Source organism: Mastacembelus armatus, chromosome 9 (assembly GCF_900324485.2).
Source record: "Mastacembelus armatus chromosome 9, fMasArm1.2, whole genome shotgun sequence".
Lineage (NCBI taxonomy): Eukaryota > Metazoa > Chordata > Actinopteri > Synbranchiformes > Mastacembelidae > Mastacembelus > Mastacembelus armatus.
The window spans coordinates 13,219,203-13,246,916 of NC_046641.1; the positions used below are offsets into that span (position 1 = coordinate 13,219,203).

Here is a 27,714-nt window from a genome sequence, read left to right on the forward strand (position 1 = left end):
CAGTTTTATAAAATGGTACAAAATCACAAACAATGCACAATTAAAGTCATGCATACACTTTTGAAAGAAGCATTAGTGGGTTTTAAGTAAGGTTAAATCAGATTTTAACTTTTTACCACCTAAAATTAATATCCTGTTAAGGGCAACGGCATGTCTAATCATTTTTGTTGGACATAGACACCATCAGAGCAGTAGGGTGGCCACATTTTTCTTTTCAACTAAGCATTTACAAGAGTGTTTTTTTCTAATGTGGCACAGACACATCTGAAGTGTCATTTTAAATAATTCTGTGTATCATTTCACAGTCCCTCTTGTGATTTATGGTAAAAACTACTTTATTATTTTGATTATGGGCTACAGGTGCAGTGAAGGTGATGGACCATGACTTCATTCATTCTATAATTCTTCATGCAGCTATGCGCGTCTGATGTAGACGCTTGTTTTGGCGCTAATATAGACAGTGCGTCTCTTCCTGGTCGCGAGCTGTTTGACCGTTTCCAGGACAACGTGCTGAAGCCTCCATCCATCCAGACTCGGCGCAGCAGCTGAAGAGTCAAGTTCAGCATCGATTTAAACTCTACGTGTTTGTCGGTTTCCAAGTAAGTTATTGATTTTTTTTCCGGGCGGAATGATTTAAAAACGTCAAATATGATTTTGTTTTCATATAACCTATAGCTATATTGGACACCAGGTGTGTTTCAGGTTATCTAACTAGTTGTTTTCGGTCAGTTAAGTCAAATGTTAGTGGAGTAACGTCAGCGTAAAGTCAACTTTTCTACCTCTGCCGTTTAGTTCGAGGTTAAATCGTTTAAACTTGTGTAGAAATCCTTCTGTTCGGCTTTAGCGAGGAAATGTATTAAAATATGGTTACTACTTAATCTACACTTCCAGTCAAGGCTTTAATTAAACATTGGAGAGTAAGAATCCTGAATTGTAGGCCTAGTGTGGATTACACTGGCACAGCTCCTGTTCATTTTGGGGAGTTGGGGAGACAGGGACAATAATTTGTAGTGTGTAGTCGCGGTGAAAAGAAGTCAATTTGACTTGCAGACAAACTAAAATGTTTTGGTTTCCTGGACAACTGAGCAACATAAACCCCCCACTCTTTATTGCTGCCCAGTCAGCCTTCACCACTGGTGCATACTGGGAATGTTGTGTCTGGACTGCTGAATATTGCCCATGTCTATAATCTTTATTTCTCTCTGACGTTCTTTAAGGACAGGTGATGGCTGACAGAACTCATGAGGGAGTAGAGAGAGATGCTGAGGATACAGATGAGCTTCTTTACCCTGGTCTGTTTACATCTCTATCCTGTATGCATGTTGCTTTATAACAAATTTGCACCTGTTCTTGACACACTTTGCCCCTTGTAGCTCCCAGTGACGACAACAATGTGTTTGTACTGGGCCACCCGTCTTTCAGATCAGACCACTGTGACCTCCTCCTAGATGCTATCGATGCGCAACTTGGTCAACTTCAGGTCTGTGATTTTCATTCAGTCATTGTGTAACGTTGTCGGTGACGTGTTGGTGACGTCTTCCCTTGGTAGGCGAATTCACTTCCTATTTGTAGCGTGTTGTGTGTTTCGGTAGAGCTCGTTCACAGACTAGCTCTAGTCTAACACACCTAAAAATTAACTACATTCTCTGTACAACAACTCATACACGTTCCTGTATCAGTCACGTACCGCCTTTGTTTTACTTCCAGACTTGTTCCTTCTATTTCGTTAGCCTACCAGTTAGCTCAGCTATCTACTAGCATGGCCTCCCCCGTGCCTCCCCTCTTTCGGTGTACCAAGTGTTTGGTTACTCCTCTGCCTCATTTAGTAAGAATGAGACCTGGAATAATTGTGAGCTTCTGGTAGCTTTGGAGTCGAGGATCTCTGAAGTGGAAGCGCGGCTCCAAACCATTGAACTAAGCCAGCTAACGTTAGCCTAGCCCCGCTAGCGTGTGTGGAGCCTGTTAGCTGTCCGAAGGAAACATCCTGCCAAGCAGAAGCCCACGGCTCATCATCTGCCTGTTCACGAAAAACCGACTCTGGTTGTTAACGTGAAGTTAGAGACTCCAGCCACCGTAGTCAAATGTTTTCTGGGGCCAGAGGCTCGAACCACCTCTTAGTTATACTGCTGCCTGAGGAGTCTCCTTTGCTGTTGTTTTGTTGAGGCAGGTGGCCGCCCAAACTGAGCCCAGTTCTTCTGGAGTTTGTTTCCGTTAAAGGGAGTTTTTCCTCTCCACTGTCACCAAGAGCTGCTCATAAGGGATTTGTTGGGTTTTTTGTATTTTCTAAAGTGCTTTAAGATGATTATATTGTGATTTGCTGCTATATGTAAATGTGGTTAATCTATGCAGGTCCAGTCCCAGAAATATCCAAGACTTTCCAGGAAGTGTGACTGCAGTGATGCAGGTAATAAACAAACATTCCAAATTTATACTTTTTCCATGTAGTAATCTGTTTTTGTTTTTTTTGTTTTTGTTTTTTTTTTTTATAGCTCCTCTTAGGCTGAGTCAATCTCTGAGCAAAGACACAGGCCTTGGGAGTACAACCCTAACAACTGACAGCCCCATGTCTTTTCTTGATTTAATACACACTCCAACAGTGGAGAAAACATCAGGTAATATTTCAGTGTCAGAAATATTTTGGAAAAACAATAAGGGAAATGAATAAGAAATATACATGCTCTAGTAACCTGTTTAATATTAGAGTAAGTTAGATGTCTTCATTGGTAAAAGTTTTTATATGCAAATCCTGGTTCTGTAATACAACAAAACAACATGATCAAGCTTTTCATTTCTGTTCTGCTTTACACCAGAGAGAACCACAGGCTGCCAGGAAAGTCCTGTCACGCACAAGGGAAATAAAAAGAGGTTACACAGAGGCAGAAGAGATAAAGAGGAAATTGAGTCCCAGAGGGAGCAGGTCATCTGGAGGCTAGAGAGGCTGCTTGGAGACACATGTAAGGAAGATGGGATTACCGGAGAAACGTGCACTCCTTCAGACAGTATCTGCACCGAGGACTTTGTCAGACGTTTCAGAGAAGAGATGGTGGAAATGGCATTGCCAGACGGTAATATACAACAACTAGACAAAGAAGAGGCTGAAGAGACAGAGATTTCAGACAGTGACACTTGCCATAGTGAACAAAAAGGACTAAGTGTTGTTAATGTCAAGAGAATAGGATTACCAACAACTGGGAAAAGCATTAAGGACAAAGAGACTGCTTGTTATCTCCAGTCAAATAAACCAGGTCAAAGAAAGAGAACAGAGGATTGTCAGAAAGACATTTCTCCGTCTAGCTATGTGAACAGCTGCGAAGTACATGTGTCACATGTTAGTGAGAAAACAGGAGCTGGAGAGGGATACAAATCTTCACAGAGCATGCATGACAACAGTTGTAAGTACAACCCTTAATGTCTTAAAACATTTGAGAGATGGCAAAGTCAGACATGATGTACATTTTCAATATTGATGTTACTTTCAACATTAAGATTTAAAGGAAATTCATTAATCTGCCTGACTGTTTGAATGTCTTGAATGTTCTGATTTTGACCAGTGTTTATTTAGAAATACTCAACAATTTGATATGGATATTCAGCACCCCCCCGAAGAATATTCCTAATTATGTTATACCCCGTTACACCTTTCATTCTCTTACTTCACAATCAGTTTCTCACAAGACCGATGTAGTAACAGAACTTGAAAACCTTCAGCACAACTGCTCTTCTCCTCTGACCAGGTGTTTGGCAGGTACCACAAGCAAATGACATAGTGTCTACATGCATAGTCCAAATAATTGCTTATTCATGGCAAACTGTGACCATATCCTGCTTGTTTCTTTTATAGGAGTACCTGTGATGAACTTTGACAGTGTGTCCATCGATAGCGATCTTGATACAGTCTGCACAGAGCAAGTCAGGCAACACATTCACAAGCAGCTGGGTAATAGACTACAGAAACTAATAGCAACAGGAATACAAAACTATTGTATGTATGTTGAATTGTTCATCACTGGTGTCCTTTCCACAGGATGGCATGCTCTCGTTCAGTCTGTCACAAGCATAGATGAATACTGTGCCAATCTCAGTGACTCTGACACACCCACACAGGAAGAAAGTGAACCTCGAAATAGAGATTCTTCTGCTTGTAAAGCCCGGCGTTATAAGAAGAAATCCTACCGGTAAACCGAATGGAACATTTTGAAACATAGCGTTTTTGTCTTCTATGTAGTCTTTTGTTCCTTTTTAAAAATATAAAATTTTAATATATTTCAGACTTGCATAGTTTACATTTTTGTCCAGACTTTTGTGTTCTTTGGATGACAATGACAAGGACACAGACGAGGAGGACTGGAACAGGAGGTGCAGGCCTGAGAGGACCTCAGAGAAGCTAAACCAGGCAAAGATGAAAGAACGACTCTCTAACCTTCAAAAAGTAAGCTCCTTTGTATATTTTACTATTTAGTAAAATTTAGCAATGCTTTGTATTAGCTGTATACTGTTAGTTCTTGTACATGTGAACATTCAGTTCACTCGTTTGTTTGTGTGTTTAGAAATGTGAGAAAGAGGCAGAGAAATTAAGGCTGAAGAAGACTCAGCTAAAAAGTGTTGAGTTCAGCCTCTCTGAACTTTGGCAGAGAAAAAAGGTAAAGAATAGAATCCTTAATGGAATAGTGTGAAGAGACATCTCACTAATACTCGCGGTTTATGGTTTATGCCCTAGCATACCTTGCAGGACCTAGAGCGACTGATTGCAGAGACAGCACAGATGGAGAAGGAGAAGGGAATTCTGGAGTCCTTTCTGAGTGACAGCAGGGCAGAGAGGGACTCTCTTAGGTATAAAATCAGTCCTTCTGATTGTAATACAGTATACAGAGCCATATGCATCGACAGGGTTAACATCTCACTGCATCGATGAAATCATGTTCTTTATGAAGGATAGTTCTGTTAAGAAAAATCAACTTGTTGTAGCTGCCAGGTGGAGAAGTTGCAGAGGCAGCGAGAGTCCTGTCTGCTTGAGGTTAGAACCATGGAAGAAGAACTTGCAACTCTCAGTCAGTGTAAACAGACTCTAAAAGATGGGTCCTGCTTGGAGAAGGTAATGAAAGTTGACTGAAGAGATTCATATTTCCCTTCTTGTTGTTGTTCTGTCATTTACATGTTTTAATAGACTTAATACACTACTTTCTTGTCGCTCCGTTGTTCCACAGAACAGCGTCATCATGTCAGTGCTAGAGAGGGAGGAGATGGAGAGACAGCTTGATAATGCGAAAAAAGAATTGTTTGCTGAACAGCGATATGCAAGAGAGAAGTTAGAGTCCATGCAAGAGGTACAGTATTAAGGCCTGTTCATATCTATAATTGATGACAAATACAAATCATATCAAGACTAACAAGTGTTTTAAAGTAATTATAACAGTATTTGAACTGTAAAAAACAATGTCCAAAACTCTGATTACAAATTATTTTTGGTTATAGTTATGAATGAGCACATCCAGTGGGTTTTTACACTGATGTAGTTGCTGTGTATGTTTTGATATTTTTGATCTTGGAGAGAAGAAGTTGGAGGAAACTCATGAGGAGCTCCAGAGGGCCGCAGAGGCAGAAAACACACTGAGGAACAAGTGTGCTTGTCTGGAGGAGAAACAGGTGCAGAAAAAGGAGCAGATTGAGGTAGCGCCTTTTTTTTCATCATACTAATTTCAAATACAAAAAAGATCTCTTTAGCAAATCCCACTTCATTAGCATCAACTTTTCTGTATTTCTTTATTAGTTTCCCTATAGTTAATCTCTTTGTTTCTTTTAGGCACTTGAGGTTCAAGTAAGCAAGCTGCAGGCTGAACTGGGAGAATGTAAGATGAGGGTGGGTTCCCTGGAGAAGATGTTGGCCCAGAAGGAGCTGCAGCTGACTGATATCCAGGATCATCATAGGATCCTACAGGCAGAAGGAGACGGACTGAAGGGGGAGCTGCAGCACCTGAAAATTCAGCATTACAAAGAACTGAAGGAAGCCCAGGAGCAAGCCCAACTCAATATGGTAAATGTTCAGGCAGTCTGAGGTTTTTCTAATTCTAAATGTCATTTCTCTACTATGACGTCATTAATCATACCTATGATGCATACATATCATTTCACTGATAGTGATTTCTCTAATTCATCTTCAGGTTAATCAGCAGGCTGAAGAGGAGAAAGTAAATGCTTTGAAAGAACAGACTTTGTCTCTCACACGACACATTGAGTTCATGCAAAGTTCCATTCAGGTCAGTGAGTTACTCTTCACAAGTAAAATCCACTACTACAATACCTTAATATATAAACAATTTCATGGACTCTCTTATCCAGAGTACCTTGCCATGAATGCATATTTTGTATATTAATTTTAGATGTTGCTACTAGGTATCCAAATCTAACTTTTATTATGATGTTTTTTCCACCATACACAAATATATAGTAAATAAAAACACTGCAATTTCACATGTGACCATGTGACCCTTTCCCATTCTGGTAGATTAAAGAAGAAGAAGCCAAGCAGCTACGGACGTCCTTGGAGCAGCAGAGGGAAGAGGCAAAGAACCGTCAAGAGGAGCTGCAAGCAGAAGCTCTAAAAAAGGTATTCTTATAATTCTCTGCCTAAAATATACAGTCTTTTCCCACATGTTTGCATGATATGCACAGTATGCTCCCATTCAGGTGCAGAAAGCAATAGAAGATGAGAGGAGCAAGTGGGAAGCAGAAAAAGCAGAAGCTGTGCAGGTGCACTGTGGTATATTGGAAGAACAGAACCAAAAGAGCCTGGAAAACATGAGGAATGAGATGCAGCGAGAGAAGAGTAAAGCACTGGCTATTCAACGTAAAGTGATGGAACTAAAAACAGTAAGGTGACTCATAACTATGACATGTAACATTACCATTTTTACTAAATACATTTTCATTCAGTCTTTGCATGATTTTCTTTTTATTTGAAAGAGAGTGCAGGAGTTGGAAAGTGAACGCTGTGCTCAGCAGAGAAAGCAGGAGTCTTTGCTGGCTGCTATTTGCAAAGCACTGAAAGAGGAGCACCAGGCTGAGCTGCAGAGGTTGCTGGGAGAGATGGAACAGGTGCAGGAAAATCACAGAAAGCCATTATTTGCAAGAACAAAAGTTATGGTGTAGAAAAGTTGACGTGGTGTGGTCTGTGGTTGCAGGAGAGTCAGAGGACAATGAAGCGACTTGAGCAGGCTGTTCACATGTCAGAGAAAGAGGCCAACCGTCTCCAGCTGATGCTAAAGGAAAGGGAGAGCAGCCATAAACAAATCGTAGCTGAGCTGGAGCAGCAGCTCAGGCACTGGGCCGAGGAGCTGGGAGCACAGTGCCAGCATCTTCACCTCTTAGTGGATCAGAGCGGAGTCGAGCAAAGTTCTATCCAGCCACCTGCCAGGTATCATTTCTTGCTCTGATATACATGTATAATCTGGTTTAGGAAGAAACATGGCTTTTTTTTTTGAGAAATGGCTTCTGTCACCTTCGTCTTGTGCAGTCCTACAGTAGCTGAGGCTTTCACTAACCTGAGAGCACTAAGAGAGCAGTTGAAGCAATTGATTAATCATCTACACCAGGAACTTGATTTACAGAAGCAAACTATTGAGCAGCTGAGACAAGACAAGGTATAGTTTGGACTTCACACACTGCATAGTGCTTGATGTTTGCACGTCACAGCATGTCAATGTTTCTATGACTATATGTCCACAAAATTCATGTTTTTTTCAGGAGCGAGAGTTGAGCATCCAGAGGCAGCAGCTGAGGATGGAGAGGAATCAAGCCTTGAATTTTCTGAAGGAGCGTCTCATTCAGGTCTGAACTTGCATAATTTGTAAAGCTAATGGTTGAGCAAAAACACATCAGTTGCAGCATTTAAGAAATGTTATACTGCAGGAGCACATTGAGGAGTTGAGCTGTCTGAACTGGGCTCGTATGAGCGATGGAGGAGTGGCAGAATCTCTTCTGAAGCAGCTTAAGGCTAAAGACGTGGAGCTGAGGCAGGTTCAGAGGAACATGGGTCAGTGGAAAGAACAGACTGCAGCTCGGCTGGCATACAAGTTTGAAGAGCAGTTGACAGCAGAACTGGAAAGGTAAGATGCTATACATGAAAATGGCAAAATCCAAGTTTTTATTTAAGCTTTGCTCTAACTGTTGCCATTCCACAGGTGCAAGGCCAAGTTATTAAAGGACAGGTAACTGTTTTCTGTCAGATGATGCAGCCAGCTGTCTGTCCTTACAACAGCGTGATCTCATCTCAACTCAGTGATAGACCATAGATGTAACATTAACTGTGCATGAAAACTCACACCTCCCCTATGCAGTAATGTTGATTATTCACCTCTTACACCCTTTAAAATGCAAGTTTGTTTTGTTTTCCAGAAAGACATCAAACATTCAAGGGGAGAGGCAAAGACAGTCTGGAAGGCACGGAGGAGAAATTACACATAGTGCAAAGGTACATGTTTTGTTGTTCTTTTAATAATGTCCAGTTCTTGTGCGATCAATTATAATGTAGACAGTGTTAATTTCTTATTTTAAAAGCCTGATGTCCCTCTTTTAATCAGGAAACCCAGCACCCAGTTTGCTCTCCCTCCCTGCACGCTGTGGACTCAGCTGCCTCGTACAGCTCCTCAGAAGTGTCTTCACTTAAGCTTCTACGTTACCTCCAGAGCAAAGTTGAACAGCTCCGTGTAGAAAACCAGGCCTACATCTGGAACGCATCTGCTCCAGATAAAATCTCTTTAGATTTGCCAGGATCCTGTCTTAAAACAGTAAGTACATTCCTTCTTTTTTAGCAGTTACCACTGATTATTATTTGTCCTTTTCTCAGTGTAACTATATGCTGCATTCACAGTAGTGACACTGTAAATATTACCACTTGTAGTTTACCTGAAGGCCACAAGAACTATTCCATTATTCCACTGATAATTATCCTTTATCAAAAACATGCCAAGGATCTTGCACTGTGTTTTCCAAAGATATTTAAATCTTAGTGGTCATTTTTGGAAATAAATGCAAACAATAAATTATAAAGCACAACAGAAAACACAAGGACCAGCAGCAATTGATAAAGATAATTTTCATTATAGAGTCCCAAGTTTTATGTAATCAAATGATAAATTATTACTCTGTACTACTGTACATTTCAGCATTATTTATGTATGAATGTATAAATGTTAGTAGGCACAGAATTGGAAATATCGCAGGAAACCAAGAGTCATCATCCTAAACTTTTTGCTTGTAAGAAGCACAGTGCTTGTAATCCTGATTTGGAATATTCTTTCAGTCAAAAGAGCTTTATTCTTCATATTATTTCTAAAACTGTTACAAAGTTAATGCAGCAGCATCATTCACATTTTAATATCAATTTCTGATTTTCCATAACGTCACCCATTATGGTGTCCTTCACAGATCGCCGGAGGCCAAGACAGTGCAGGGATTCAGAGCCAATCATCAATCCGGACAGTCTCAAGTTAACAAATTCCAACTTTACTGTGTGTATGTGTGCTCACACATTACTATTTGTCTTTATTGCAATATTTTATACAAATTTTTGTTCAGTGCCATTGTGAGAACATTTAGACGAGTCTCACAATTCAAGAAGTTTTTTTTCCCCCATTTCAATTTCAGGTTAAAACCAGGTTTAGGTTAGAGTGATATGTTCTAAACTTGACTTTCAAGTGTTTTAACCAGTTTTTGTCGCCCTGAGATGAATCATTTACGGATATGTTCTTAGCAGATTAACAAAGCAGGTCACAGTGACATGACACAAGTGATGATATGGTTATTGAGTTCATATTCTATTGAACATGTGTGTTCAGGGATCACACTTTATGGCTGCAGCAACCTGTGGATAAGTGATGAACTGACATTTCACTAGAGATTAAAGATCATGTGAGTTTATGTCTAAAACCTCATAAACCTTTGTGGGAATTCACTGTGTAATCAAAATGTTGTCTAATTGTACAATGACAAGGTTCTAGTAAGTTCAGCCCAACTTATGTCATTAGTATTTAATATGACTTCAAACACCTTAACTTTGTGAAAATTATGTTAAGAAATACTAGTCAGCATCAGTCAGGGCTCAGACATCTAAAGCTGCCCATAGTTGAACTCATTATTGGGGATCAATAAAGACAATGAAGACTGATGGGACCCTTATTCTTCCTATTAGTCTCTCTGATAAAAGCATAATGGTCACTTGACAAAAGAGCTGCTTCTACTAAATTTAAGCAAATTTTCTTTAAAACTGTGGCATGTAGAATTTCTACATGGACAATGCAAGAATTTATTTAAAACAAATAAAGTAATAACAATAGCTTGTTGCAGTTCTGTTAATGTACATGTGAAACTATACCGAAGCACTTTCTGCTTGCCAAAGACAACAACAATGAAGGATGTTATCTCGTAATTATATCTTCCTAGATCACAATAACAAGATCATGATCTCATAATTACAAGAAATAAATCTCATAATTATGACCTAATATGAGAAAAGCTGTTGTGATAAAATCACCTACGGTGCTGCAGGGATTAGGATGCTTCTGAACGTGCCTCAAGTCACTGGGGTTTAAATGTTCTGTAGTAGCCAAGTAATTCCGTGATAGTTGTCAGTGCAATAGTACAAAGCAGAAACAAAGTATTAACAGTTAATTCAGCATAGTTAACTATCTAAAATGTAAACAAACACAGGCTAAAAATGGCTCCAATCTAGCCCAGTGTCTCTCACTATGCACATGTACTGAGTAGGAATTGGACAGTTTCAGAACTTGTCTGACAATAATAGGATCAATCCAAGTACTTTACTGCTAGATGTCAGTACATCCAATAGCACATAGCAAAAATATACTTAGTAGTTAATTTGGCATAATTAATGTCTAAACATATACAGGCAAAAATGCACCCAATTTGCAGCCCAAAGTATCCATGGCAACATTATACTTTGTTTATTGTAAAAGTGTATATGTCAATAATAACATGCCTGCTTGTCAGAAGTAAATGTCTGACCCTGACAGCTCAAAAATTAGTCACTTGTCTGAACATATAAACAAAGTGTAATGTTGCCATGGATACTTTGGGCTGCAAATTGGGTGCATTTTTGCCTGTATATGTTTAGACATTAATTATGCCAAATTAACTAAGTATATTTTTGCTATGTGCTATTGGATGTACTGACATCTAGCAGTAAAGTACTTGGATTGATCCTATTATTGTCAGACAAGTTCTGAAACTGTCCAATTCCTACTCAGTACATGTGCATAGTGAGAGACACTGGGCTAGATTGGAGCCATTTTTAGCCTGTGTTTGTTTACATTTTAGATAGTTAACTATGCTGAATTAGCTGTTAACACTTTGTTTCTGCTTTGTACTATTGCACTGACAACTATCACTGAATTACTTGGATACTACAGAACATTTAAACCCCAGTGATTTTTAGTTAAGCTCTGCAGCATCCCTATCCCTGCACCATTTATAAATTATCTCCAGATTTGTCATAATTATGAGACAGTAAAACATAATTATGAGATAAGATCCTCTTTTTTTTTCCTTGGTGAATGCAATGCACTTCTGTAAAAATACAATCAAATCATAAAAAGGTACTTTTCAATGACATCTTTACAGTGCTGCACACTGGTGTTAAACAAAAAGGTCCCATTTATAGTACATCATGTTTCTAAGGGCAAAGATTAATTGTGTAACTTATGTTTATGCAAGACTGTTTATAGAACTTTACAGGTCTTGAATTCATGACCGTTACCTTGTTGTAACAGATTTAAATGAATAAAAGTCAATAAACGTTGCGGTATTACAGTTACAGCTTACATATACTTGCCCAGGATTACAGTCAGAAAACCTAAACTGTAAAGCAAAACATGCTGCGCAAAATGTTCAAAATAGCACAATGTTCATGTAAGCAGAGGTGCCCAACCCATGTTCCTGGAGTGCCACTGTCCTGCTTGTTTTTCAACTATCCCTGCCCAACCCACTGCTGAATACCTGGATCAGGTGTGTTCAGTCAATCAGAAAATGGACCATAGCATCTCAGATTAGGATTGAAGGACACTGGGGGAAAGACAGTCAATTGGTATCTTCCAGCTTCTGAGTGGCTGAACACACCTGATCCAGGTAATCAGCAGTGGGTTGGGCAGGGACAGCTGGACAACAAGCTGGACAGTGGCCCTTGAGGACCAGAGTTGGGCACCTCTGTTGTAAAAGTTTCTTTGTCAAACTGACCCACTTAGAAGAGTTCTTGTAGTCTTTTGTGCAACTACAAATCCAGTCTTTTACTTTGGCATGGTTTTTGAGGCCATGAAGTACTTACATTTCCATATCCTCCTCCCCAGAACCGTGGGTCACAGGAAAGCTGTACAGATGTGTGTGTGTGTTGGCAGGTGGACTGGAGGGACTGAGGGGATTGTGGGGGGTGGGAGATGAACATGGAGTTGGAGGCTGCCGAGACACTGTTTGTTGTTTACGCTGTTTCTGTATTGAGCCCTTTAACCTCCGACAGAAGGGATCCTCTGGTGGCCGCCATAAAACCAGCTCCATGCAAGAATGGCTCCTAAAAGGTGAGGAAGACAGAAATATGCATAAGAAGCAACAAACTGCCACCAGTGGAACTAGAGTTATGTTAGTTAAAGTTTAAGTAAAGTCATAAATGGTCCAACAGCAAAAGGAGGACATACACAGACTGGGCTACTGTGTGGGGGAGAATGTCACTGAAGCCACGCTGTAGATCCTTCTTCAAACTGTCAGAAATCACCAGCACTGGTCGTCTTGGGGATGGCTCCACATCCAGATCTTCATCCTCGTCATCATCTTCTAGTGTTATTCTGTCACACAGTAACGTCATAGTTAAAACATATATAACGTCAATACTGGACAACTCTTCACCCCCTCTCCATGACGTGCTGCTCAGCCACAGAAACACATTCAGCCAGAGACTGATTCCCCTATGATGCAACACAGAGCACCTCAGGAATTCAGTCCTGCCGGTAGCCATCAAACTGTTCAACTCCTCCCTCTGAAAATCAATCTCTATTATGGAGGCTGTACATAACCTCATTCTGCTCAATCAACCTGCCCTGTTCATCCGGTCAAAGTTTTCAAGCTATCCAGTCTGTTCAATGTTTACATATCTGTATATTTCAATGGTGTATATTGTGGATTTCGCATTATTTTCTTTACTTTTAAAGATGTGAGTTTTTTTTATTTTTTATTTAATTTGCTATTATTGTATTTTACATTTTATTTTCATTTATATTTTATTTTCAGTTTTAACTTTACTTTGGTCTTTCCTTTCAGTACCTTATATGATGTGGTAGGGAGTGCGGGAACAAAATTTTCTGCAAAGAATTAAAGTATTTCTGATTCTAAAGCAACAGTGAGTATTTCTCCAACACAATACCCTATAATTAAACTATAGACTATAGACTATAATATTCAAGAACCGTACATAAAAAATTGACAGTTTTTAACTTGCTCTTATTCTTTAGAACTTAGAATGGTGATCCACAATATCTTAGCATTTTATTGTTTTAACAAGAAAATAAAGACTGTAAATTTCAAACATCCTTCTATAGTATTTCATACATACTTAAAGTGAGTTCAAAGAATATTTAAAGTACTTTTACTTTTGCTCAAAGCATATTAGTAATACACTAAGTATAATGTCAGTAGAACAGGTAAAATAAGTATTGAACACGTCACAATTTAAATAAATGCAAATGTAAATATATTTCTAAAGATTCTATTGACATGAAATTTTCACCAGATGTTGGTAACAACCCATGCAATCCACACATGCCCATTCTTCCACACAGTCTTCAAATCTTGAAGGTTCCATGGGCCTCTACTATGAACTCTGATCTTCAGTTCTTCCATAGAGTTTCAATTGGATTCAAGTCAGGTGATTAGCTGTGCCATTCTAGCAGTTGGCCTAGGCCCAGCTAAAACCAAGGTTAACTAAAATTAAAACTAACTAAAACAGAATTAACTAAAACCAAGACCGAGACTTACTAAAACCAAGACTAAGACTAGATAAAACTAAGACTAACTAAAGTGAAGACCAACTAAAACAGGATTAACAAGGATTAACCAAGACTGACTAAAACCAAGACGAAGACAAACTAAAACAAGACTGTCTGACCAGACCAAAACTGAACTCTTTGGATGTCATAATACACACTATGTTTGGAGACATCGCACATCACCCCAAAAACACCATACCAAAAGTGAAGTTTGGAGGTGGGAACATCATGGTGTGGGGCTGTTTTTCAGCTTACAGTACTGGCAGACTTCACATAATTGTATGAAGGATGAATGGAAAAATATACCAAGACATTCTTGATAAAAATCTGCATCATCTACCAGGATGATGAAGATTAAACGAGGGTGGACATTTCAGCAAGACAGTGATCCCAAACACACAGCCAAGGAAACTCTCAATTGTTTTCAGAGAGAGAAAATAAAACTCCTAGAATGGCCCAGCCAATCAACTGACTTGAATCCAATTGAAAATCTACCGAAAGAACTGAAGATCAGAGTTCATAGAAGAGGCCCAAGGAACCTTCAAGATTTGAAGACTGTTTGTGTGGAAGAATGGGCCAAAATTACACCTGAGCAATAAATACATGTGACTAGTTTCTCCATACAGGAGGCGTCTTGAAGCTGTCGTTACCAACAACGGCTTTGGTACAAAGTATTAAATAAATTTCAGTAAGCACGTTCAATACTTTTTCCCTCTTTCAATATACTTTGTAAAATTTTACTCAAAATATGCTTTTTTTGTATCAGCAACTCTTTTGCTAATCTTGTACTTTGGGGACTTACCAAAAATATACTTTTATTATGTTTCAACACAAGCACAAATACACTTCGTAAAATCGTTATTCTTTATGTGCTAAAAGTATAATTTAAGTATGAAACATTATTTTTCACTTGAGTCATTCTATGTAGCAATGTCTTTTATGTTTTTCTCCCTACATAAAAGTCTGGATGGCAGATAATAATAATAATAATCTTTCGATATCTAAAAGAACTGAAATTGCATAGATAAGTAACATTTTATATAATCTGATCATTCCTTTTTGCACTTGTTTTATCCATAACCATCAGATTCCAGGATGACTACTTAAAGTAGAGTTTGGGTAATGATGTGTCAGTCAGAAATCTAATGCTGACAAGCAGTCTGATAAATTTGGCAACTTTTTGCACACTCTTTGTCTTGCATACCTGTCTTCGATCTCCTGAAGTTTCCTCTGAGCTGCCTCTATCTCCATGCAGGAAGTCTCTGTTTCAGGCCGGGCCAAGGATGTGGACGGCTGTGGCAAGGTCAAGGGCTGAGGTGCTAAACAAGGCTGTGGGACTATTGGGCTGGTTTGCTGTGCAGACAGAGAAGTGCAGCTGTTTGCTGTAGGCCAGTCCTGATGAGTATTTGAGATCTCTGACCTGCCCACTTCTGCCTCGACCATTAACCTCCTCCTTTTGGCACTGCATCCCCTGAGAAAACATGAAACATTTATTGTAACACTCCTATAGGATTACTCCTGGCAATTTTAAAGGGAGACCACTGATTTCGATCAGATTCCTATAATTCAAATGTGGGGTATATATATATGAATGAATAACATGAACCTTTACTCTGTATTACCTTATTAAATCCTTCCCAAAACTGTTGGATGACATAATTGTCATCACTCAGACACCAATAAAAAAAAAAAAAAAAAAAAAAAAAAAAAAAAAAAAGCCAAAATTCAAGTGGAATCATATAACAATGAATTTGATTTCTTTTTCCAGTCCATCTAGGACACTTGGTAACATTAAAAATGTTGTAGAATTTTATTCAATAACACTTCATCTTTTGTAAATTGTATTTAAGATTAAGCTACACTGGGTAAGTGTTGAAAAAAAAAAAAAAAAGTATAATCTTTCATTCTTATTGTCCTTAATATTATATTTTCTAAATTTAAGATATACATTCTGAAAAACAAAAATTATAAAATGACAGTTACAACAAATACTAATAATCCAATATACTGTATGTACAATATTTATATACGGTGTATGCAGATGGCTGTGTAACTTTAACACTCCCACATTTTGATGTTTATATTTTACAATTGAAAAAGACCAAGAAATGACTTGCATTGCGCTGCATCTACACAGAAACATTTTAGTGAGATGCAGGTGAGACATATCTCAGAAGCTCCAATGCAGCAGCTAAGCTGAGATATCCATGTCATCAAAACGAAAATCCAATGCTCTTTAATTACAACTTGTCTCTCCTCAAGCAGAATTGGCATTAAATGCAACTACAATGGACATGGACACAGGCATATTGCATCCTGGATGTTGTAAGATTTTTCAGTCAGTTGATCTTTTCGAAATAATGACTTAGTTTTTTTCAAATGACCATGAATTGTTCCTTTATATAAGACTGTTATTTCTGTGCATGTCACTTACTCGTCATCAACTCTCCTCCTGTGTTTCCTGAGGCATCGTGTCTCCCAGCTGCTGTGGAACAGACAGAAGGATGGAAGACATGTCAGGCTTAGACTGAAGTGCTGCCAATGTAGTTGCATGCATGAAATTTACAACTACCACATCATCAGCTACTTGCTTTCCAGGGTCTGTTGCTCTCTCTGGTTGTCCAGACGTGTTTGGATGTCCGAGGTCAAATTCAGGAAGGTTTGCGGGACCTGAGAATGAATACATGGCGGGCAGAAACCCCACTTCACTGCTGAACCGAGCAGGGTGATGCATGGTCCAGTCGATAAATGATCTGAAGAGACCCTCTGGTAGATGGTTTTATACGAATCTGATGTGGAAGAACAACACAGAAACAAATCAGACGCACTGACAAAGGTATTTTCTGTGACAAACAGCTGATAAATGTTTAAAAGGTGGGTGGGGTGGGGGGGTCAGCTGACTGGTCCTCTAGCTTTCTGCAACGCCTGTGTCGCATGTTACCATTAATATAACGTTACGGATAAAATCACCTATATTACCACACCGTTAACACACAGTGACAGCTTCGTCCCTGCACTGTACAATAACTTAGCATGACATAAACAGAAAACGTGAAGTTATGGTCACAGACCGACCTGCGCAGCTGCTCTGCCCCTTGGTATTTGGCTGTGGATGTTGATGTCTAGCTAGCTAGCTTTTAATCTTTCAGTTCGCGCTGTTTTACTCTGAAACAGTCCCAACAGTACACAACACATACATGTGCATGCTCAGGTCGTACTTACCTAATATTATGTTGCTACATGAGAACAGAAACAGCGACAAATGAGCGGCTCCGCTGTGTCCTGTGTACACTGCGAGAAATCAGGCTGACGTTAGCTTGCTACGCTTAAGAAAAAAAAAAAAGAAACGCGCGTCGCGCCAGAAAATGCGTCATGGTTCTAGAAAACGCGTATGATACGTTAGGTGAATTGTGGGAATTGTAGTTCCAGTAGATGAACGACCTCACGTTACAAAGCCTTCGGTTTAAACATACTGTAGTCTACAAGAAAGACTGCCCATGAAGTTGTAGTTAGAAGCAGCGTTAACTAAAGGGAAGTTTTGTTGGAAGAGTTAACCTGATATAAACAAAAGCATCATTTAGTACAGTAGTACATAATTTAATACACATCTTTATCCAGTCACATCACATTACGACTGCATGTCTTAACAAAAGTATTATACGTTTGATAATAACACACCACACTATCTTTACAGTACAAACGGAACAGTCTAATATTTGACGTCTCATTGCGGTCTTAAATAGTTTGTTCCAGTCTTTGAGGATGCTAAACGCCACCAGGTGACACTTTGTCTGAAAACCCCAAAGCTGTGAATCTTTTTGGCACAAACAGAAAAGAAAAGCAGGTCAGCACTTAGTAGTTTTTTTGTTAATGAATTAAAAAATGTCACCACAGCGGCACAAACGCAGGATGTGTGTATTTTATGTTTTCACTTTTTTCTGCCCCATTTTTGCTGTGCCGTTCTTATCAAAGACTACATGTGGGCAAGATAAATAAGGACATGCCCGGCACAGACAGTTCTGGCTTTTCGTCATTGCTCTGTTATCGGTCATGTGACAGTGAAACACTAGAAGCTGTTTTCTCAGCCTGACTCTGCTCAGCGCTGATTCTTCACACTGGAGTCTCTTCCTGCGGAGGTAAGATCCAAAACTGCTGCGTCAACATTACGGTAATGTACAAGATGAAAAAGTGTTATATGTCTAATCCAATGGTCTAATGTAATTTTTGACAGACTGTTTGACTTCTGTACCTGCATTTGTCAAACACAAGACGTTCATACCAAGAAGAATCGTTTGAATCTCCCTACAATACAGCTCATCTGTGTTGTTACATAGCCTACACGTTTTAGACAAATATTTAGATTGATGTCAGCTGTTTGTGTCATCCAGCAGGTTCTTGAGAATGCTGTCTTTGGTCATTATAAGTCTAACATTAGTGGCCTGTGCCACTGGCAAACCATGTGGTAAGTGTTTTTTCTAAATCCAGTTATAACCAATTATTAAAACGTGCCTCAATGGTTTGGGGCAGTCACTGATTTTGCAATTATGTGCTTCTGGAATTTGAAAGGCTTTCCTGTTGCTTGACCTCTGGTTCATGTTGTGCAATTGTCACTCACAGAGTCTAGTGGTATCTTTTTGGTTTCCATCTGTATGAAGGAGAAACAGCAGTATATGTGGAAACTGGGCATCATTTTAATTATTAAGTCTTTGTTTGCCCTTGTGACTGCTGAGGCTGCAGTTCTGGTTTTGCAATGCTGCAGAAGTTTACGTTGAAGTCAGCAAATGAGAGTTACTGTTGTTTTTTATAACTATGATGAAAATTTCTGGGTGACTTTTTTTTATGCTTTAAAAACTTTTGTCCAGATACCGAGGAATCCAACAAGGAGCTGCTCCTGTCACTCAATAAGGATCTCCTTCGGTCTCTGGAGAGGCAGGAGGGCCTCCCCAATCCCAGTGTGCACTTAGCATTACGACTTTCTAACCACCACAACCTTGCCATGGAGAACGAGCACCTGAATAGACTGAAAAATAATTTGCACAATGACTTACAAAAGTAATGCAACATTTGTAAATTCTCCTTTTTTAAAGTTGCTTATTTGTACATAATTTATCATTACCTTGGTGTTCTCACCTGAGCCAAAGTCCTCTTTGTCGTTCCCAGCTCTCTCTCTAACAGCCAGTCTGTAGTTGGCCTCCTGGCGCTGTACACTCTGGCTTTAAAGTCCTCCTGCTACGACCTCAACGCTGTCACCTTCACTGTCTGTGAGAAGAGCAAGCCCCTTCTGACACACCTGAAGAAGCAGATGCATTATGAAAAAGAACATATTGAATGTGAGTTTTCCTTTTAGAGATGAAGTTGTCATAAATCTTGTTGACCATCCAGAAAATTAAGTAGCTTTTAATTCCTTAAGCATTACTGCAAAGTCATGTTTAATATTATTTGGTTTCTTATATTTTTTTCCTCTTCTATGCAGTCAGTCACCGCCCTTCGACCAACTATTACCAGTACTCTCTGGGTGTGCTTGCTCTTTGCGTGAGTGGGGTCATGGTCGACAACCATGTCAGCAACAAGCTCATCAAGGCCGTCGAACATGACCACTTCAAACACTCTGGGGGCACTGGTGAGTGAATCCTGACTAAAGGGTTATTGTGGGAAAGTGTACATAGTCCTCAGCCCCAGTTCTGTTACTGTACACAATTCCAGGAATCCAACTTGGCGACAGCTCACTTCCGACAGCTCACTTTTGTTCATGTTAATCTCCCTCTCTCCCTCTTTCTGCCAGATATGTGTAATATAAACGTCTCTCTTTTCCTAGATACCTACGCCATGGCTGGAATGGCACTCCAGTGTTTGAAGGATGCTGGTTCTTATGTGCAGAACGCTGGTGAGCTTGACACAGCCCTTAGCAAGGTCAAGGAAAACCTTCTGGCCTCTCGTAGGACTGATGGTCATATTGGGAATGAGTTCAGCACAGGCCTTGCAGTTCAAGTGAGGATCTTTTTCTTTATTATTTGTTCAGTTCCCCTTATAGCGTTCACAGCAGGTTACACCACCTGAGACCTAAAAATATCTTTGCAGCTTACAGGTACTTGTTTGTTGTTTTTAAGGCCTTATTGGCAATGGGTAGCCAGGTTGAAGAGTGTGCTGCTGCAATGGAGGCCATGAGGACAGATGCCAGAAGTAGCACATACCACAACCCCATGGCCATATCTCAGATTCTGCCAGCTCTCCAGAAGAAATCCTACCTGACAGTTAAAAGCAAAGAGTGCCTCCATGAGGATGGTATGTGCAACAATATTTCTACATTCTGCTGTGTTCACTGTGAGGTGTTTGTATTGACACTGTTTTTCATGGTGTGTGCCTTCGTAAAGACACGTTGGTGTTGGAGCCTATTGACCCTGTGGTGGTTTTACCAAGTGAGAGCGAAGTTGCTTTGACAGTGGAAGTGGTGATGTCCAATGGGGCAGCTGCTGTTTATTCTGTGGATGTGCCAAAAGGAAGCTCTCTATTGGAGGCCCTCGAACTTCTCATGGGGAAAAATGTTGGATTTACGTGAGTGATCTACTATTGTGTACATGTCAGTTTCCCAAAGGCTTTTTTTATGATTGGCTACACTGAGTTATACTACTATACTATACTACTGCTGGTTGGCAGGTTTAACAAGGAGCCCAGCCTGTGGGGGCCTTTTCTAAGTGTGGTGAATGGAGAACAGGCCAGACAGAGCGACCGCAGATACTGGCAACTCTCCTTGGATGGCACTGCACTCAGTCAAGGTGAGGACACACACACATATTACACTGTCACTCACTAATAAAGTATTCTTTTTTCATTTCTTTGACCTCCTGTTTTAATTTTACTTTGATAAAAACACTGTTTTGTTCCTTCAGGTGTCAGTGATTTCAAGATTGAGGAGTCTCAAAAGATCACTATCAAAAACACAAGCTACTGAGAGTCAGACACTGCTGGTGCAACAAGGAGCAATGAGAATTGAAAGCAGTTCAGTCTTGAGTTTTTCTATCCTTTTATTGTACCATTTTACCCAGTGATTATACATAAATTCAAGTAGGTTTGAAACTGGAATTAAAGTGTTATTTAGCTCTAAGGGAAAACTATTTTTCTGTGAAAATTTTAACTACAGTATACAAATTGTACAATGTTTTTTTTATAATGAAATGTTAAATAAGTGTTAAATGTCTACAAAATGTGATTCTACTTTTATAAATGAATAAAAAAATGATTGTAATGGATTTGGAAAAGATGGCCTTCTGAATTACAAGTAACATTAAATGTAAATATTAAATCACATATTTTTCTAACATTACATGACTAATCAAAACTATACAGTTTGGATATATACACACAGTGTAGTAAAAAATAAAAACTAATGAAGTTGGAGTATAAAGCAGCAAAAAAGAAGTATGAATACCTAAAAACTGTACTTAAGTACAGAATTTGAGCAAATGTACTTAGTTTATCTTCGCCACTGACACAGGTTGTCTTCAAACTCCCATGGTTGGGAGGAAAAGGGAAGTTCTGAAAACATTTAGTGACACAACTAACTATGCCACATTTCTACTTTTGTCCAAACAGACAGGGACACTAATTATTTTGTAGTGATGGCTGATTGAATGTCTTCAAAATACTCAGGTTGAAAATGGCCCCAGCAAAATTCTTATTCATTCACTGGAAAACATCCTTGAATGTCACTCCAATGCCAAATCGCAAGTTTCTTTGTGGAAAAAAAGTGAACTTAACGCTGGCACCACATTATGACCTTGACCAGTTACCTTTGCCTTAGCCGATTATTTGCGGTGGTGAATCTGTGGTCAAACGCAAAGTCAAAGTACTTCCGGGGTCACGACCAGTCGTTCATCTACTTTACCTCGGACTGTGCTGCATTTTTACACAAACTCATATCTTTACGCTTCGTGTCTTAAATCCATAAATATATATACACGTAGCCACATGTCGAGCCGCTTCTGTTTATTACGGCGATGCGTCAACGCGGCCGCCATGTTGATACAGGGTGCTCCAAACGGAAACGCACAATAAAAACATAACTCGCTAAATTTGTAAACGATTTCCTATCAAACAAATTTGTTAAAAATCCCTGATAATTATTTCTTGATACTTGGATAAGCTAAAAGTCCAAAAACTTTAAATCTAAGCATTTCACGTATTTTAGATTGTAACACTAATATTTCTGTAATACAGCGTTATTAAATATGTACTTACCGTATATGTACCTGTTTATGAAGCAAAGGAACTGAGTCTGCTTTTTGCCATCGATGTTTTGTTAAAAAAATACAATAATTAAGATGATTTTATTGTGAAAGTACAGCGCATGTGTACCGGAAGCGCTTTTTGCTAGTCTGTGTAGCATTTTGTTACACTCACGTACGTAAGTACACCCATGAATATATAATACGTGAACGTCTGAGCGCAAAAGAAACAAATAAATTAATATACACGTGATATCGCGATAGTTTCAAATGTATTTATAAATTGATTATTGATAAGAGAAATAGCTGCTAACGCTACATCACGGAGAGGATTAGCTAACTATAGCCAGCGGTAAAGAGAAAGTGTGAGCCATGCATTGACATCGGCGGTACCAAAGAGTCATTGCCCTTACCTGTCATGATGTCTCTCGTGTATCGCTGCTTCCTGCTCAGCCATGTTTCCAAATGTAAAACACTGATAGGTCGGACACAGACCATCGGATTTGGGAAAAATGCGCGTCGTTCACAGGGGAAGACACCCGGTGGGTTCCTGCGGGCTGGAAACACAGTCATGACACAGGCAGCAAGCAGCCTAAGTACTATGGCTAACAAGGCAGACAGCGACAGGTTCCCTTGGTCAAGGTGTATGTCAAGTAAAACTCCACCTCGTGATGGAAAAGCTCGAGTGAAGAGAGTTTCTATCGAAGGCAACATTGGTAAGACCATAAACTTAAATCTGAATTATTATCATTACTATAAGCAGCCGCGCTTTGCGGCAGGGCTGTAAACCTGCTGTTAGTAAGTGTTTGTGGTGGTAACATTTCAGCTGTTGGAAAGTCGACTTTTGCAAGACTCCTGCAGTCAGCCTGTTCAGACTGGGAGGTGGTGGTAGAACCTGTAAGCCAGTGGCAGAACATTGACAGTGGGACCTCCAAGGTGAGCAGATTTCCTGACTTCTGGGTCTTCTTCTAGACAAACTCCAAGCAGGCCAGGCTGACCCTCTGCACTTATGTCTTGTGGCAGGGTGGCAGTGCGCCCCCTCAGACGGCAGTCAGCAACCTGCTGCAGATGATGTACCAGGACCCTGAGCGCTGGTCGTACACATTTCAGACGTATTCGTGTATGAGCAGGCTGAGAACACAGCTGCAGCCTCTGCCAGCTCGTCTGCTCAGCTCAGAGGGGACAGCTGTCCAGGTGTATGAGCGCTCAGTGTATAGTGACAGGTGAGCAGGTCACATAATAACAGGAGACAGAACAGAAAAGAGGGCAAACCCCAGCTGTGGATCCTTTAATTACAAGACCCATAATAATCCTATACAGGAAAGGCATTCTCTGTTTTGTTCGTGTGACTCTGTCCAATCAGGTACATCTTTGCCCTCAATATGTTTGAGCTGGGTTGTATCAACTCTACAGAGTGGGCAGTCTACCAAGACTGGCACTCTCTCTTAGTGGAGCAGTTTGGACACAAGGTGGCGCTGGAGGGCATCATCTACCTCAGAGCCCCACCAGAGGTTTGGACATGAAATACATTATGGTTCTTTAGTGGCTCAGAAAGAATTAAGAAATGCTATTTTAATTTGAGCTAGTTTAAACTTTTATTATTCCTACTGTAGCTTTATATCATTAGGAATATTGTATTTCATCACACAGCAGTACAAACATTGCAGTTTTGTGCATCTCTCAGAAGTGTATGGAGCGTCTGGAGCACCGGGGAAGGGCAGAAGAGAAAGGAGTGAAACTGGACTATCTAGACAAACTGCATATTCAGCATGAGAGGTGGCTTGTTGACAAGAGCACTGAGTGAGTGATAATGAGATCACATGGGATTTTCTATTTTAAATATTTCCTGTTACCTGTTAAAGGCAACTATTTTAAAAAATCCTCTCAATATGACATATAAAGACATATTATGACATATTCTGACCTGTAAATGATCTCACCAGAAATTGAAACCTAAAATGAACAGACCCAGCTGTGGGGCAGCCGCTGTGTTGCAGGATACTGGATGCTCTGCTCAGATTCAGTTGCAATTTAAAATACCTTTCCTCGCAGCTGTTTGGTGCTTGACTGTAAACAGATGACAATCAGCAGTGTGTGGTCTGGGGACTTGCAAATCATAACACAGCTTGGCTCTTTCTTTTCAGAATACATTTTGAGAAGATGAAACAGATACCTGTTTTACAGCTCGATGCCAGTGTGGAGTTTCAGAGCGATCCAGATGTGCGGCAGCAATTTATTACAAAGGTATGTTTATTTTCTGGATAGCGCACTGACCTAAAAACTGCACTGCCGGAGTTAACCACAGGAGGGTGCTGTTCTAATATTTGAAATCCCATATGTCAAACCTAATATCTATAATGGTAAGATGTGTTTTTGTTTTCTAATCTGATGTTTGATGTTTCTGTTCCCTTGTGATCCTAAAATACCTTTTCATACTCAGGTGAAGAACTTCTTCAATGTTTTATGAGAAGACAGTTGTCCAGCTAGCAGTGGGAAACAAATGGGACCAGTCACACCTTATTCAGTCCTGTGTGTTCACTGACATATATTTACATGTGAGCCTCTCAAAGTGAAAAAAATATTAAAATGTAGTTTTTTTTTTTCTTTCTGATAAGCTGAATGTGTAACTTCTAAAGAGACTATTAACGTTTTTTTTGTTGTTTACTAGTATGGGGGTAGTTAATTTAGTAATTGTACTGTACTTTTTTTCCAACTTGAAATCCTAAGAACTATTTCTGTCCCTCTAATATTTCACATATCCAAGTAAGCAACACAGATGACTTCAGTGAATCTATAGGTTGTGTAAATTCTAGATTGAATCTGTGCTTTCACTACTATGACCATTTGGAAATACAGTTTACTGAATGTTACACAGTTTTTTTTAGAGAAGTGCATTGTTTTATACATTCCTGACTGTCTGGAGCGCCAAATAAAACCAGTGAACTTGGTATTTATTAATAAAAAAAAACTTTGTTTTACATTGTTGAGATGTATTGTCCATTTTACTATCAAAGACTTTCTTAAATATTTGCTTTAACTGTTAGTTTCTCTATTTGAAACATTTTACATTACTTCTTCCACTATCAGGGGCTAATGACTGAGATTAAAAGTGTTTGTTAATGGATTTTTACATTGCAAAAGGATCAGGCTCCTGAATGAATAATAAAAGCCAAGGCACTTTGACAGGACAATGACCTTGGCTAAATGTTTTCTTTTTCTGGCCCTCTGATGTGCTCTGATGATCAGAGGGGCTGTTCAGATGCCTGGAGTGGCCAGGGGTCATCAAAGGGCAGCTGTCCACTATAAAGAAGCCTGTCTGGAGCTCCGTCTGCACATAGCATCATTTCAGCCTTAGACCAGCTGGAGGGAGGAAGGAGCTCTTAGCTCTCCCATTCTTGTTAGTTGAGATTTTGAGAGTTGCAGTAAAAAATGGAAGCCAAAGTCCTGACAGTTCTTTGCTCTTTTGGAATTATTTTCTCAACTCAGGGCAACAGATATCATCACACAGGTCTGGAGACCAGTTTAGCATTTAGAAATCTATCAACGAATCATCGCAGCAGATACCCTCTGTACATGATGCAGCTGTATCGCTCCTTCAGGACTGCCGATTCCTCGCCATCAGCAGCTGTCAACGCTGTTACTACACACGGTGACAACCTGTCAGTGCACAGAGCTGACACTGTGATAAATCTGATGGCCAGAGGTGAGTAAACAGTTCAATTATGTTTTTTTTTTTTTTTTTACATTGCATTTATGGATTACTAGATACAACCCTGAATTATGTTAGTTTCTACTTCATTTTCCTGATCCTCCAGCAGCTCTTTGGTCAGTGCATTATCTGTATAATCACACCCCCTTTTTTACAACCCAGCAAGTGTCAAAATGCTTATTCAACTTTAAAGGCTTTCTCTGTTTTATGTGAAAGGGTGGGTATATTAGCCCTCAGACGTCCTTGCACAAGGGGGTTCAATACACATCCTGTCCTGTTCACCCTCCCACCACAGTGTATTCACATTTGTCCAGGAATCTGGTTTTCCCAGAATCATTCAGACTGCTCACTGCTCTGTGTAAATGCGAGTTCTCATTTACATGTTGTGTTTCATTTTTAGGATGCCAACAAGTGGGCCAAAGATGGACAGTTACGTTTGACATGTCATCCATCTCTACCAGTGAGCTGGTCCAGCTGGCGGAGCTTCGTATCAGACTTCCGGCTTTCTCTGCCTCTAAGCATGCCACTGTGGATCTATATCACTCCCAGAAGCAGAGCTGTGACCGAAACAACACATCATGCCAGGAGGAGCACCTTCTCCTGGGAAGTTTTGGCACATCACCCAGCAGCACAAAGTCTTCCTGGAAGGTCTTTAATGTGACTGCTCTGTTAAAGTACTGGCTATACCAGGGGGATGGCGTGTTGAATCAAGAGGCCTCAGAACAGCCTGAGACAGACCACGGGAGTGGTGCTGGAGAGGTAGAGGAGATAACTGACAAGTCCCTTGTCAAGAATCTGGGATTGAAGCAAAGAGAAATACACCATCAAACCACAAATCGGGTCATGATGGTCATCTTCTCCAAACATAACCTGCCTCAGAAAGGCCAAGCAGCATACAGTCTCATTCATACTGTGGAGAACTCCAAGTACGTGACTGTGGACAGAGTCAACAGTGACAGTCAGAGTCGACGCCACAAAAGGAACAGAATAGAGCGGATGAGAATGAGCGGTGGAGCTGCACCAGCAGCAGAGCCTGTGCAGAGGCCCCTGTGCAGGAGGGTGGACATGTGGGTGGACTTTGACCGCATTGGCTGGGATGAGTGGATTGTACACCCTAAGCGCTACAACGCATATCGCTGTGAGGGAGAGTGTCCTATACCACTGGATGAATCATTCCATCCCACCAACCATGCATACATGCAGGTGAGACCATGTGATTTATAAGGCCCCTGAAACCTTTTAGAATCTTAAACAATGGCAATACAAAGTTTTTGTATAGTTACCACTCTATTGATGTGAATTATTTCTATATGTTTCAGAGCCTGTTGCGACATCACCATCCAGAAAGAGCGTCATGTCCGTCCTGCGTGCCAATACGCCTCAGCCCGCTCTCCATGCTGTACTATGAGAACGATGACTTGGCCCTGCGGCACCACGAGGACATGATTGTTGAAGAGTGCGGCTGCCACTGAAGGCTCACCCATCACTGGTTTCACTGAAATCACAAGCGTGACTACAGCAAGCACATAATCTTGAACTTCAACACAAGACAACATTAATGTTTAACTCTTAAACTGAAGCTTCCCAGTCATCATCTTTTGCAACAAATACTAGTAAGACTGTTAAGATTGAATGACTTGAAATATATTTCATCCATACTGGGTGGTAAGCAATAGTATTTTCTATCTTTAGTAAGGAATATGTTCCATTATGAAAATGTTGTTTTATATATTTATACATT

The 27,714-nt window shown here is 40.0% G+C and overlaps 5 protein-coding genes across 11 annotated transcripts; 4 read left to right on the forward strand and 1 right to left on the reverse strand.

Moving 5' to 3' along the window:
* The first annotated feature begins 539 nt into the window (after nucleotides 1–539).
* On the forward strand, nucleotides 540–10,580 carry LOC113139248 (trichohyalin). 3 transcript variants are annotated; one of them, XM_026322317.2, is made up of 28 exons: nucleotides 540–599; nucleotides 1,218–1,292; nucleotides 1,374–1,480; nucleotides 2,350–2,404; nucleotides 2,490–2,612; nucleotides 2,811–3,392; nucleotides 3,665–3,745; nucleotides 3,842–3,937; nucleotides 4,025–4,175; nucleotides 4,297–4,429; nucleotides 4,548–4,640; nucleotides 4,718–4,830; nucleotides 4,966–5,092; nucleotides 5,205–5,324; nucleotides 5,554–5,667; nucleotides 5,801–6,031; nucleotides 6,159–6,254; nucleotides 6,503–6,604; nucleotides 6,685–6,867; nucleotides 6,961–7,092; nucleotides 7,179–7,411; nucleotides 7,511–7,637; nucleotides 7,741–7,824; nucleotides 7,906–8,102; nucleotides 8,178–8,204; nucleotides 8,392–8,467; nucleotides 8,577–8,783; nucleotides 9,424–10,580. In XM_026322317.2, the coding sequence occupies exons 2-28, from the start codon at nucleotides 1,226–1,228 to the stop codon at nucleotides 9,487–9,489; spliced, it is 3,723 nt and encodes a 1,240-aa protein (XP_026178102.1). In that variant the 5' UTR covers nucleotides 540–599; nucleotides 1,218–1,225; the 3' UTR covers nucleotides 9,490–10,580. The 3 variants fall into 3 exon arrangements, with proteins under 3 accessions (XP_026178102.1, XP_026178100.1, XP_026178101.1); XM_026322315.2 differs by having other exon boundaries at nucleotides 3,842–4,175; XM_026322316.2 differs by lacking the exon at nucleotides 8,178–8,204 and having other exon boundaries at nucleotides 3,842–4,175.
* Nucleotides 10,581–11,417: 837 nt separating this feature from the next.
* On the reverse strand, nucleotides 11,418–17,408 carry ccdc117 (coiled-coil domain containing 117). Of its 2 annotated transcripts, none has more exons than XM_026321446.1 (6): nucleotides 17,265–17,408; nucleotides 16,634–16,831; nucleotides 16,477–16,524; nucleotides 15,247–15,513; nucleotides 12,699–12,845; nucleotides 11,418–12,574 (listed from the first exon to the last, which is right to left on the reverse strand). In XM_026321446.1, the coding sequence occupies exons 2-6, from the start codon at nucleotides 16,774–16,776 to the stop codon at nucleotides 12,331–12,333; spliced, it is 849 nt and encodes a 282-aa protein (XP_026177231.1). In that variant the 5' UTR covers nucleotides 16,777–16,831; nucleotides 17,265–17,408; the 3' UTR covers nucleotides 11,418–12,330. The 2 variants fall into 2 exon arrangements, with proteins under 2 accessions (XP_026177231.1, XP_026177230.1); XM_026321445.1 differs by having other exon boundaries at nucleotides 16,477–16,527.
* Nucleotides 17,409–18,103: 695 nt separating this feature from the next.
* tcn2 (transcobalamin II) lies at nucleotides 18,104–21,289 on the forward strand. Of its 4 annotated transcripts, none has more exons than XM_026321440.1 (10): nucleotides 18,104–18,178; nucleotides 18,431–18,504; nucleotides 18,905–19,094; nucleotides 19,203–19,372; nucleotides 19,516–19,662; nucleotides 19,858–20,030; nucleotides 20,150–20,324; nucleotides 20,414–20,594; nucleotides 20,697–20,815; nucleotides 20,930–21,289. In XM_026321440.1, exons 2-10 carry the CDS (start codon nucleotides 18,444–18,446, stop codon nucleotides 20,989–20,991), a joined length of 1,278 nt encoding a protein of 425 aa, XP_026177225.1. In that variant the 5' UTR covers nucleotides 18,104–18,178; nucleotides 18,431–18,443; the 3' UTR covers nucleotides 20,992–21,289. The 4 variants fall into 4 exon arrangements, with proteins under 4 accessions (XP_026177225.1, XP_026177226.1, XP_026177227.1 ...); XM_026321441.1 differs by having other exon boundaries at nucleotides 18,434–18,504; XM_026321442.1 differs by having other exon boundaries at nucleotides 18,159–18,210; nucleotides 18,434–18,504.
* Nucleotides 21,290–22,415: 1,126 nt separating this feature from the next.
* Nucleotides 22,416–25,131, forward strand: dguok (deoxyguanosine kinase). The gene is made up of 7 exons (XM_026321444.1): nucleotides 22,416–22,980; nucleotides 23,091–23,200; nucleotides 23,288–23,487; nucleotides 23,628–23,775; nucleotides 23,949–24,064; nucleotides 24,409–24,508; nucleotides 24,705–25,131. The coding sequence occupies exons 1-7, from the start codon at nucleotides 22,683–22,685 to the stop codon at nucleotides 24,729–24,731; spliced, it is 999 nt and encodes a 332-aa protein (XP_026177229.1). The 5' UTR covers nucleotides 22,416–22,682; the 3' UTR covers nucleotides 24,732–25,131.
* A 562-nt stretch (nucleotides 25,132–25,693) lies between these two features.
* On the forward strand, nucleotides 25,694–27,559 carry spaw (southpaw). Its single transcript, XM_026322012.1, has 3 exons — nucleotides 25,694–25,967; nucleotides 26,374–27,176; nucleotides 27,293–27,559. The coding sequence occupies exons 1-3, from the start codon at nucleotides 25,694–25,696 to the stop codon at nucleotides 27,443–27,445; spliced, it is 1,230 nt and encodes a 409-aa protein (XP_026177797.1). The 3' UTR covers nucleotides 27,446–27,559.
* The last annotated feature ends 155 nt before the right edge of the window (nucleotides 27,560–27,714 follow it).